Source organism: Narcine bancroftii, chromosome 7 (genome assembly GCF_036971445.1).
Source record: "Narcine bancroftii isolate sNarBan1 chromosome 7, sNarBan1.hap1, whole genome shotgun sequence".
Classification (NCBI taxonomy): Eukaryota; Metazoa; Chordata; class Chondrichthyes; order Torpediniformes; family Narcinidae; genus Narcine; species Narcine bancroftii.
Window position 1 is genome coordinate 43,073,566 of NC_091475.1, and position 12,766 is coordinate 43,086,331.

Genomic DNA, 12,766 nt, shown 5'->3' on the forward strand with positions numbered 1-12,766 from the left:
TAGAAACCAGACCATGCTCATTGAGTGCTGGTTGCAAATTTGTCTACAAGGCTGACATTAGAAGTTCAAGAGGGAAATGTTTATGTGTATTTTGGTCAGTATGGTTCATAGTGTGAAAAATTAAAAAAAATTTAAAAAAAGTTCACAGATCACTGACTAGGGATAGGACACTTAAAGAGATATTGCAGAAAAGATGCCTGCCTCCACTTTCAGTGCCTTGAAATGTGCCCATATCCTTCTGAGCTTTGGCTGGCAGTTCCCTGGAGAAATACTAGCTGTCTGTTGGCCAGTTGTCAGCTCACCTTTCACCTAAATTACTATGTATTTAAACACAAAACCAAGAAGAGTTGGAGATCAGATTCAACAACTCACCTACATACCTAAACCACATATAGTGGCCGATTAACCTACCAGCTTCCATATCTTTGGGAAATGAGAGAAAGCCAAAGTACCTGAAGGAAGCCCATGTGATCACAGGCAGAATTCGCAAACTCCACGCAAGACAACAGTGTCCCTGGCACTGTGAGGCAGTGCCTCTACTAGTTGTGCCACTATGCCTTATCATTCATTTCTGGATCTTAATGGCATTTTTAATTTAAATATATGTTTTAATTTGATTTAAATAATTACTTTGATTTTTTCTTAAATGTCTTTCAGTGGTATTTAAAAACACTCCAAAGACCTGTGGCAGGATATACTGCCGGAGGTCTGGTTACCACTCACAGCTCTTTCTTTTCGTGGTTTATAATTCCAGCTCAGAGGGTCAGCTCAGGCACAGAGGATCAATGTGGGTATATGGCCCCTGCAGAGAGCAGGCCCAATAAATGAGGACACTTGCCACGTGGTGGTCTTTTTATCAACATCATTCATATGGCAGTAGGAATAGGGGTGGACATGACTGCAGAATTCAAAAACATAAGGAGTAATTTAGCTCTAAAGGATGTCATAGCCAAAGGGTGGTAGTGGGGACGAGCTCCCACTGCTGCACAAATGTTCTTCATAACGTGCGACTCAAACAGCCTCTGACAACCAAGTTCAACTCCTGGCCTTCATATGCTCAGCAGAGCTGTTCTCACTGACAGAAGGGGCAAAGGCGGGTCGCTGGTGCCTTGAAACCAGTTGCTCCAGACAGATGGTAACTCATCTAGGAGAGTTTCACTAAAAGATCTATGTATAATACTATAATGATAACTTTAAGATGATTCTATTCATGGTCTTCTTGAGTATACATCCTGAATGCTAAGGCACCACTTTATTTCTCAGTTAAGAGTTTGCTTCCAAGTACCAATGCAACAGTGAAAACTGGTCAGCATTTCAGATCACATCACCTGACCACAGACAACTCTAATAGATTTATTATTTCTCATATTGATTAGGGGAATTGGGGGTTATGAGAAGTGGCAGGTTAATGGATCTGAGTCCACAGCCAGTTCACCCATTATTGTATTATGGTGGAGCATGCTCAACAGATCACCTATCTTACTTCAGCTCCTATTTCTTATGTTCTTATGAACTGATCTCCAAGATAATGAACTAAATTTTTATATAAATTATTCAGCTATTATGGAGTTGATACATTTTTTGCAAATTTACACTTTGCCTGAGTTTCAGAAGTATATGGGCCAGGATATTTTTTGTCCTAACACTGCTGTATCATTTAAATAACATCCTGTAATCCATATATCCCATGTTGAAAATATTTTAATCATGTTTGGGATATGAGTGGGAGCTATACACATTTGTCAACATCATGCTAAATGAGAAAGTATCTCACCTCCCCGTGTTTTTCCACATATCTCTGATCCAATTCTACCACCCTGTCTCCAGGGACAGTGCCAATCAAGTATGCTCAATGCACCTGTGTGAAGTTCCAAATGTACAAAGTACTGTGTGATCACAATCCAAACCTAATGCAAAACCAAACACATTGAGCAAAGTGTGGCTAAAGGCCTGAGTTTACCTTCGAGAGTTGTTGCTTCCTTTGTGCCCTGAGCCTGTTGCTGTGTTGTGTCAATGGCAAAGGTGGGGGCAACATTGAAGGGGGTTTCATTAATCTTCTCACTCCAGGTTGCCTCAGATGCTCTGTTAAGAAAAGAGAACACAAAATGAAAATGTGCCCTGTCAATTCTGCCACCTGTGAGTTGAATAAAAATTGTTACATAGCTGGTGATGCAAACTATACCTGCTCGCTTAAACCTTGAAATGCCTCCATCAGTCCAACACTTCAACACTTTATTTCAATGACTGAAAAATTATTTTCCACAGTGACTGTGTCTCTTCAGCACATTGTGTTTTAATTATTGATCGCTTCTGCAGTAAGTTATCCACTGAAGTACAGAAGGGACTCTCACAATGCCTTGGATTCAAGAGCTATGAACAAGTTCGTTGGATTAATTCCTTTGCTTGAACAATAACTGTGCTTCATAAAGTAATCAATCCACTGATGTTTTGAGATGATCTGAGCATCGTGAAAACACATTTATTTATTTCCCCTTTCATTCTTACATCACCTGTCATTTGACAGCACAAGATCACTTGCACTGGTTAAATCATTGCTTGGATGTATTTACAACTGAAGTGATAATTCAAACATGATATATAACAGGACAATCAGTAAATTATGGAACATTAGGACCTGCTGAATTTCTCCAGCACTTTTGTGTATTGCTCTACAACCACAGTATCTGCAGACTTTCCTGTGAGGAGAACTCTTCACTTGCCTGGATGAATCAAGCTTCAACAACACTCAAAAAAATAAATTCCACACTATATCCAACCAAGTCGGAAGGAGTTCATGAGAAGGTGCTGGTGCTTCACAAGGCGCAATCAACAGTTGTTCCAATTTCATTTGCTCCTGTTGACTGGGGGAAAGAAGCCAATCCTATTTTCAATGTAGAGGTCATGGTCATAATGAGGTTGGCATGATCGAGAGTGGACATTGGAAAGACACTAGTTCGGTGTGGACTAGAAGGGCCAAATGGCCTGTTTCCGTGCTGTAATTGTTATATGGTTATATGTACTATGGTTCCGGTCTAGATAGTCACTGTTCATTTGGCTTCTCACAACAATGGTGATAAGAGGAAGTCTCCAGTACATAATCATAACATTTATAAATAGGCCGACTCGTGATATGTGAGCCACCTTCATTGACAAGGCAGAGATAAGTTAATGATTTAAATAGTGTGGTTGACATGTTTTGAAAGACATGCTGCTTCTGTTCAAACATTACCCTCTTTATGCTTTTATTGTCTCAAGTTTTACTTAAACAACAGGTATCCCCTGAAAATGGCATATTTACTTCAACATATATTATGTATTGTAGCGGGTTGTGCATGAGCGCAGCAAAAAGACCGAGACAACAGGCTGAGAGCTCGAGTAAGACAACTGCTTTACTTTGAATTCCACGCTGCAGCCTTTAAGGCTGTGTCTGATCCCGCCCCTCGCATTCCGGAACTTGTGTCACACTGACCGGTCTGGACGGGAAGAGAAGGTCCTACGATGCCATCTTTGCTGCGGCTGCCCTGCTGACCGCGCATGACAAGCGGGGCCGGTTCGTTGCTACAACTATGTGCGTTACCCCAGTATAATCATAAAAATAAGAATGAAAAAAAGATGAAAAGTAACAAATGGCAAAATTGATTTTTCAAGCTGTGATTCAATGTGACTTAAATTCATCAGAGTTTGAAACATCCACCATGAATTCAAAGAGCATAAGTACATTCCAAAATGTAGTATGAACTTTTATTTGCCAAACTATATGTTCGCAAGAAGAAACTGTACAAAATGAAGAATGACAGGCAAAAGTTACAGTATTCATGCCCACTGCTACCTTATTTAAATGTGTAGCCCACTGTGTGGAACTAGAGAGACTTTCTCTGTTCTCAGCCAAGAAGCTCAATGACGAATTTCCATCACTGATTTGCACATATCTGAGATTCAAGAAGTAGCAAATCCTCTCAAAATGGTAAATTGTTCAGAGTGAAGTGTTTTGGTTATTCACATCAACAATAAGTTGACTGAGTTTAGACAGCTGTTTCTATTTTGGTGTACATATACATGTACAGCAGACACACGCGCGAGTCTGTGAAACCAAAATTAAAAACAAAAGCTTTTTGGTCAGCCTAAGTTTGAATGCAAACTGTACCTCTTTCACTCGATCTGTGATAGCGACCCATTGTGCCACGGACTGCTTCTTCTCTCTGCAGAATGCAGCCTCGCAGTATCGGTTCACAGCAGGTTTCTCAGCACCAACTTCATTCACTATGGCAGGACATGGAGCTGAGGCGCCAAATCCGCTGGCTGCCAGCTGCGCATTGGGTAACACCACTCCCAGAAAGACTATTTGCTTTGCACAGGACTTTAAAATGACAAAATGACGCAAAGTTGATTCAGTCAGACACAGTTTAGAATGAAGCCATCACGAGTTGCACCAGCACGGTAGTACAATGGAGCTGTAGTTGTTTCTGATTTTAGCCAGACAATCCATGCATTCCACAGAATGGGGTGCCTTATTTTTAAGCTTTCATTCATTAGGCTGAAAACTATGATTTCACAAATCAGAACTGAAAGAATTACTTTCACCATCTCTATTCAGACAATATTTATATTTAACCCTTATACTGAAGGGTTTATTGTGAGACTACAGCACTCACATAAAGAATCTTGTGATTTTTTAAATATCTGCATGCAAAAGTTGTAATTTATTGCTGCAGATGTAATATACTCATCTCTTCCAGAGTAAAGAGATGAGTTGATAGGAAGCTCTGAATGACTGTGTTCAGCTCTTTTGAACACTATGCCTGAACATGTAAAGAGCCCTTTCTTTGGCCTTGCATACCCAGAGGGCTTCTTTTATTTTAAAGCCCCTTCAAATGGAAGACTACAGTCTGTCCGGATCAGCAGCAGAAGGTTGAGCACTGTCACACCTCAGGGCTGTGTGCTCAGTCCGCTCCTGTTCACGCTACTGACCCACAACTGCATCGCCAGATCCAACAGAGTCATCAAATTTGCAAATGACACCACAGTAGTTGGCCTCATAAGCAACAATGATGAGTTGCCCCACAGAGAAGAGATGAAAAATCTCGTGTAAAGGTGCGAAACAAATGGACAAGACAAAGAAGATGATTGTGGATTTCAGGATGACCAGGGGTTACCATCCTTCACTCACATTAATAGCTTGGTAATGGAGAATAGACAGCACCAAGATCCCTGGAGCCCATTTAAGAGGTGACCTACTCTGGTCACATAACATCTCCTCACTTGTCAGGAAGGCACAATGGTGACTGCACTTCCTGAGAAGAATGAACCAGCCAAGGCTACTGCCCATCACTACATCAACTTTCTACAGGAGCTCTATTGAGAGTGTCTTGGCTGGCTGCATCACAGTGTGGTACAGTTGTTGTAGAGCATTGGATCAGAGGTTAAATGACAGGACCATAACAATGGCAGAGAGGATCTCTGGGGTCTTCCTCCCCCCCATGATCTACCAAGAGTATTGTTTGAAGAGGGCTCGCAAAACTGTTGAGGACCCCTACCACCCCATACACACCGTCTTCCAGGCTGAGAAACAGCTTCCCGTGTGAGGTGAGACTGCTGAACATAATGCATAGCTGTTTTCCCTGGAGTCATTAGATCTGGTTGGCCATGTATGATTTTGCAATCCTTAAACCCTGTCCTCTTGGATCTTCCTTCTACATCACTGGCTCTTGTGCTGCTCCCCATTAATCTTCCTCTCATAAAGTTTAACTCCTTCCAGATTAACCCTAACCTGGCTGAATTTCACTCCACTTTCATCACATGTCCATCACGTCCGCCTTGAGTAATTCTCTTCATGTTCCGTGCCTGTTCCACTAATACTCTTTTTTTTTTGCCTCTGAAGCACCTGACATTAATAGCATCCTGTTGAATGCAATTCACCTTTTTCCAGACTTTTACCATTACATCTTCAAGTAACTGCATACCCTTCCCCTTCTGCAATTTCTTTTAATATCTCATAACTCTCCAGTGTTTATTCTCCAGTCAAGACCACTTCATCCTTCCTCAATATTTACCAGTACAACGATTATTTCCTTTCTCTCATGTCTTTACCGAGCTTACCTTAACTATATTGACTTTATTTGCCTTTACTATCTCCTGTGGTAGCAAGTTCCATGTTCTCTGGGAATAGATGTTACCCCTGAATTCCCACTTAGATAATTTCACTACCACATCCAGCTTGAGAGGTCTGTCCTTTTTCAGATCTCATTCATAACCAGGGATTTTCTTCTTGCACCGCTCTGTAGAGAATCCTAGAGTCCTACAAGTAGAATCTTCCCAATCTGCACGAGGCTCCTTGTCTACTACTTCACCAACTGAGAAGCAATTCATTACAAATGCTGGAAGCAAAATCAGAAAATACTGGAAATACAGGTCAGGCAGCACGAGTGGACAAATAAATAATGTTTCAAGTCAACAATCTTTCATCTCAGTGAGGTAAAGTTAGAAAACACTGTTTTAAGTTGCAGGGGAGAGTTAAAAGGTTCTGGTGCAATGTTAATAAACTGAAACATTAATTCCCTCTTTCTCTCTCTCTCTCTATTGATGCTACTATCAGATATCTTTTCTTCAGAGGCTTTGTTAAACATGGCTTTGTCCATTGTTTTTGGCCTCTAAGATTAATTAATTAATACCCGCACCAACAATGCTTCACCTATGCTTGTTGATGTGTCCTAGGTCTGATTCCACCAGTGCTTCTGAATAGCAGCCTGATGTCACATTGATGGTGCAGCCCCTAGCCAGAGATATTGACTGAGTCACCCAAACTCACAAGATTTTTAAAAAATCCCTAAATCTAAAAAGTTAAAAAAATACCTCAAACAAACCATTTCTCATGATCAGTTATAAGGACTGAACGCTGCTGCAGTATTTGCACAGTTAATCAGAATGCTCATTATTATTGTGTCCCACCTTACACTGGTTGGCAAATTTCAAAAAGTGTGGGAAGCCCATGGATATGATGTTAACCTTAAAAATATGTTGAAGTATCAATCCAATTGAGCAAATATCATATGAGAGGGCAGTATTCCACTGCCAAAAGGACCGCATACTTCCTTATCAGCTTGTTAAATAAATAAGACAAACATTAAAGACAGCTCTCTAACATAATAGCCGCTTTCAGGTGGCCAGAATACCCCAACGTAAAGCCATCTAAAATACCTGAATGCGGCTGTTGGGAGGCCATCTGAAAGCGGGGAACCCTGACCCGAGGAGTACTTACTCAACCCTCCTCGGATAGGTGTATTCTCTGCTTTTGAGCGCTCCCCCTAGGCACCTGAAAGTGGGTGGGATTACAGTGACAGTCGATAGGAGCCGGTGTTTGCTCCGCGGCACCTCTCCCCGCTGCAGACTTTTCAGGTGCCAGAACAGTGCCGCCACCTGAATGTCGTTTCGCACACACCCGCAGCCGGCTCTACAGCCGCATTCTCCCAGCTATTCCACCTGAAAGCAGCTAGTGTCACATTCTTACCTTTGACTTCAGGCAAAGGTTCTATACATTGACATCAACAAAAGCTGATGGAAATGAAGGAAATAATTGTTTTTGTCTTTTTGATAAATTTCTCTTTTTTCAATATTTCTTTGAGATTAGAAATTTGCCGCAAAGGACAAAAAGAGGAGATTGCAATGTTCTGTTCCCAGGATGGAAAGGATTGTTATGGCCACTAGGTGGCAGGATATACCTCTGTGTGTACATCCATCTCAAACTCCGAAGCCTCCAACCAACCTTAAAAAACCCAAGGGGAATAACTACTGTAAGACAGAAAGAAAATACAGGCACTTGCCTGCTGTTTGCTTATGCCTTGACCAAGGGCTCTGGCCCGAAATGTTACTTACGCTTTATTTCCTATGGATGCTGTGTGACCTGCTGAGTTTCTCGAGAACATTTGTGCAGGGGTACAGTGCTGCTGGAGCTCTGGCACCTGCTTGTCGCCTTTTTGGTAAACTCTGGCACCTAAAAAATTAACACTGAACCCCTGCTTTTGTATACTGCACTACAACCATAGCATCTGTCGACTTTGCTGTTTAATGTCACTGATAGATACTCACTAACCTGAAAGGTTGACTTGGCTTTCATGTCATTCCCGAACCTGTCGGCATTTCCAATATTTTCTGTTTTGTTGTTAAATGCAGATTGCTTCACTTACAAAAACAAAGTAATTTTTGAAAATTAAGTTAATTTTCCTCTGGGAAATGGATCTTTTAAAAGATTTTTTTTGGATAAAAATGCATGTTATTACATTTTTGCACACTGTTGTTTTCAACCTAACTATTGTGTGAGGACAGAAGTAGAACAACAGAAGAAAGGCCATTTGGCCAATCTAGTCTATGTCATTGTTAATTTTCTACATGAAAATGTTGATTGAACATTTATCCATCCTAAGCCAGGGTAACTGGCACTTTCTTCTCAGCTGGCTGCATTCTTGCCTGTGAATCCAGAGGCTGCAGATTCTAATCCCTATCCACAGACTTGTGCATCTAATCCAGGTAGACAGAGCAATGGAAGTGCAACTGAAGTTCTATCTGTTCTCCTTGGTGAGGCAAAAGATTTATGCTCCATTCAGTCAATGACAAAGGATAGCTCACTGGCTAATATCTTAAAACATATGGAGCATGTCTGGCCCTCCCCTGCACCTGTGACTCCTCCCCTCAGAATCCCTATAAAGGTTGTGTTATGAACCAAGTGTAATGAGCAGCAATTGACAGTGTTTAATTTTAAAACACTAATTTTATTTCTAACTCTTAAATTATGGTCTTAACTTTTCAACTATGCTTAACACTAAATCTATCTCCAGCTATGCGCAGGTGTCTAGTGTGTGTTATACCCAAACCATTACAGTCCAGGCCAAAATCTCGCAAGTTACTTCAAAGTTCATTCTTTCATATTCAGTGTTGAAGTGTAGGCCTTTGAAATTTGATGCCCAGAATTAATGATAAACTGATGGAAAGATTGGAATTGTGGCTGAGACAGACTCATGAATTCTTGCGTTGCCTTTGAAGAAGTGTCCATCCAAATGAGCTGTGGTCACGACACTCCTGGTCCTTTTGTAGGCAAGACTCGATCTGGGCAGCCTCCATTAAGCTTCCAAGACCCTAGCATTAGTCTCTCCAAGTGACCTCCATTGTTAGTCACAATCAAAATGAAGCACTTTGCTTCCCAAAAGGCCCTCCTGGCACTGGTCAATCCACCAAAAAGGCCCAGTCATTCACAGAACATGTTTTGCTCTGAACTTCACAAAATGGCTGGTCACAAGAGCTGCTTTCAAAAGATGTTTTCTCTCCAGCAGTCAGAATGGTTCTCTTTACAAAATCACAGTGTCTTTGCAAATGTATCGAGTCTGGAACAGACTGTGACAAGCTTTCCCTCAGTTCTTCCAAAGTATTGAATTATTGCTGGGTTGTGATGATCCATGCGTGAAATGTTTACCGTGACCATTCAGTCCCTCCTGTCTATACTATCTCTTATGGTGATAATCCCATTTTATTAAAACAGGAGCTCGTAATAGCTGTTACGCCAAAACCCCTCCCAAAACCCATTAATCACAACTCTCAGCTAATGTGGTTAATCCATAGCGCTACAGAGCAATAGTGTGCTGCTGAAGAATTTGTCTTTTAAATAATCATTTTAGCTGCTGCATTTTCTACATTCTTCTTCTTTGGCTTGGCTTCGCGGACGAAGATTTATGGAGGGGGTAAAAAGTCCACGTCAGCTGCAGGCTCGTTTGTGGCTGACAAGTCCGATGCGGGACAGGCAGACACGGTTGCAGCGGTTGCAGGGGAAAATTGGTGGGTTGGGGTTGGGTGTTGGGTTTTTCCTCCTTTGCCTTTTGTCAGTGAGGTGGGCTCTGCGGTCTTCTTCAAAGGAGGTTGCTGCCCGCCAAACTGTGAGGCGCCAAGATGCACGGGTTGAGGCGTTATCAGCCCACTGGCGGTGGTCAATGTGGCAGGCACCAAGAGATTTCTTTAGGCAGTCCTTGTACCTTTTCTTTGGTGCACCTCTGTCACGGTGGCCAGTGGAGAGCTCGCCATATAACACATTATATAACATATAATGTATTTTCTACATTAGAAAATATGTAAACTTGGTTGGCAACTGATGGAAATACTGCAGAAAAGTAGAATTTGAAGGTTGGGGAAGGAAGGATGAAACCATAGGATTGTAAATCCTCCATAGTCTTGTGAATATACCACCACACACAATGGAGGGATGTTTGAGAATTGAGTGTCAAGAATTTTCACACCAGCAGCATATTTCATGTCTCAGAAAATATGAAAATATTGCAGAGGAGGTGGCATCTCTCAGCAAGATTTGCAACTATATCCATGACTTGGAGGACAATTTATAATAATTTCATCCCAAATTCAAGGCAGCCCTGGGATTAACAGCAGCTAAATTGTGCTTGGGCTTGACATGAATGATAAGAAAAATTCAATGATATTGTTAGAAATGTTCCTCAGCATATCTATCATGACGACAACCTTGATCATTGTTCATCTATTTTCTTTTGTAACAAACCTCCATTATTTAGAAGATAACTACAGATTTTTCATTCATTAGGATCATTCAATTGACTAGTGGGTTCTCTCTTAGACAAAGGACAGGATAACTTCCCTGTGCAACCTTAAGCAACCCTGCAAAATTGTGGCATTCCTACAACTCTGGCCTCTGTTACACCTTGCTTTTCACTGCTGCGGATGTGCCCCTGGTTTTCAAAGATGTAAGCTCTAGAGTTTCCTAAATCTATCAATCTTTTCTCCTCTGACCTTTCCTTTTGGTCACCTGTTTTAAAGCCTTTCAAGAGTCAAGTGCCATGTGATTATGTTCATGTGAACACACTCGGATGGGATGTTCAGCTGCAGGTAAATTGTGCATTCACAATGCAACCACCAGATGGTCCTATGGTCCCACTTGCTGATTAATCCAGGACCTGGAATTTATCAGGCTGTTCCTGACCTCAGGATGTCACAAATGCTCTTTCTACCCAATATGGTGTTTTGAGGGGAGGGGCTTAATTAAGAAATGTCATCTCTGCTGTGATGTTAGAAATGCCGCAGCCAATTTATGTACTACCACAAACATCAAAATGACAAAGTAATGATAATATATTTATTAAAAGCTTGCCTGAGAGTTGAGCATGAGCAGAACTCTAGGGAGAAAGGCGCTATTAGAATATTAATTTTTAATAGAATTTTAACAGGACAGTTATTAAAGTAAATGACAATGAACTCTTAATTACTATTTTCATTGACCTTTCTGCAGTATTTGCTTTAATGAATTCATTCTCTCATTCTATGCCAACTTACTTGGCTCTCACTAAGAGGCAACCAGTTGGTTACTTGCTGGGTTCGTCCTGCTGCATTTACTAATTATAGCGGCCCAATGCCCTCTGCCAGCCTTTCTCAGTCTATTATTCAACATATGCTTTTTCCCACTACTCCAACAAGCTGTTCAACAACCAGAAACAATATCTACCCAACCTCAGTGTGACAAGCACAGTTTAAAAAAGAGATTTACCTGCAGCAGTCAATTTCAATTAATCTTCAAATAACCATATTTTATGATCTTAAAGTGACACGCACTAAATTACAAACGGCTATTCGTCAGCAAAGGAACAAATGCATGGTCTCACACAGGAAAATTTGCAGATGCTGGGGTCTAGTGCAAACACAGAAGTGCTGGATTTATCTCCTTTGTTTACATATCTTTCTTCTTGAGTACAGTTAACAGTTGCTGACAAGTCGAAATTCTGTCTGTCCCTCAAGAAAATTAATCTCAGTGATATAATGTATGTACTCCAAAAATAAATTTGAATGAGACTTGGAAAATTACCATGTAAAAGACAGTCAACATTTCAGGCCTGAGACCTTCTCACAAGTGCTATAGTTTACTTCCCACCTTCCATAAATAGGTCAAGGGAAGATTCAAATAATGAAACAATAATGACCATGATAGATCCAAGTCCAGCAGTGATGCATAACTTTCTGCCGCAAAACCGGATAGACAGTAATGGTTCTTTTACATGAAGGTTGAAATTCCAAACCTCCTGAGAGGGCTTCAATGGTATAATTTCAACTGTACTCAGATGCTGGATTCCATCTGTTGTCCAGTTGTAAAGTGTAAATTTCCTGCAGTTTCTTAGTAGTTGCAGTGGGAAATTTAAGAACTGAATCTACCACACCATGTTAAATCTAGTGCTCTGTGATTTTGATCACACAGTGACAGGTAATTTTCATAGAGTTTAACTAGTTGTTCACTTAAATGTATTTAAAGGGTATTTAATTGTTTTTGTTTCCGATTATTATTTCTTTCTCAAAATCTCTAATTAATTTTGAATAAAGTAAATATTTTTCAGTGCCTGTGAATGTACATTTAGCTGGTGAACCATGATTTTAAGAAGGTTCATTCCATTAAAATTACATGAGTTATTTCATCATAGATTTTGTAATTTTCAAAACCCTCAGATGAATTCTTTTCAAATTGGACTGAATACAAACACGGCCTGTCCCTGAATCCCAGCACAACCCAGAATTACCTGCACCCAACTCAAAGGCCGTGGGGCCAGATTCAATGTCAACTGTTAATAGGGACAGGCTTGCTCTTTGCTCTTGTTAATCTGCTTGATGTGAAATGTATACCAGTGAGAGCTGTGAACTCGACCACCATTACAGCATTATTTATGACAACCAACTGCTGTCCATGGAAGATGCTATTCTGTCAAAATACCCATACAGA

The 12,766-nt window shown here is 40.8% G+C and overlaps 1 protein-coding gene and 1 long non-coding RNA gene across 21 annotated transcripts in view; one reads left to right on the plus strand and one right to left on the minus strand.

Annotated features, from left to right (window-relative positions):
• The window catches only part of LOC138738833 (uncharacterized), a 193,950-nt gene that overhangs the window by 83,089 nt on the left and 98,095 nt on the right, over nucleotides 1–12,766 (plus strand). The gene's annotated exons all lie outside the window — the stretch shown is intronic.
• The window catches only part of LOC138738824 (actin remodeling regulator NHS-like), a 443,489-nt gene that overhangs the window by 66,767 nt on the left and 363,956 nt on the right, over nucleotides 1–12,766 (minus strand). For all 10 annotated transcript variants that reach the window (XR_011341787.1, XR_011341788.1, XR_011341789.1 and 7 more), the window contains exon 3: nucleotides 1,961–2,082. Coding sequence is in view for 7 of the 10 variants with exons in the window: in XM_069889837.1 (XP_069745938.1) it covers nucleotides 1,961–2,082 (122 nt within the window). In the remaining 3 variants the exon portion in view is untranslated. The remainder of the gene's footprint in view (nucleotides 1–1,960; nucleotides 2,083–12,766) is intronic.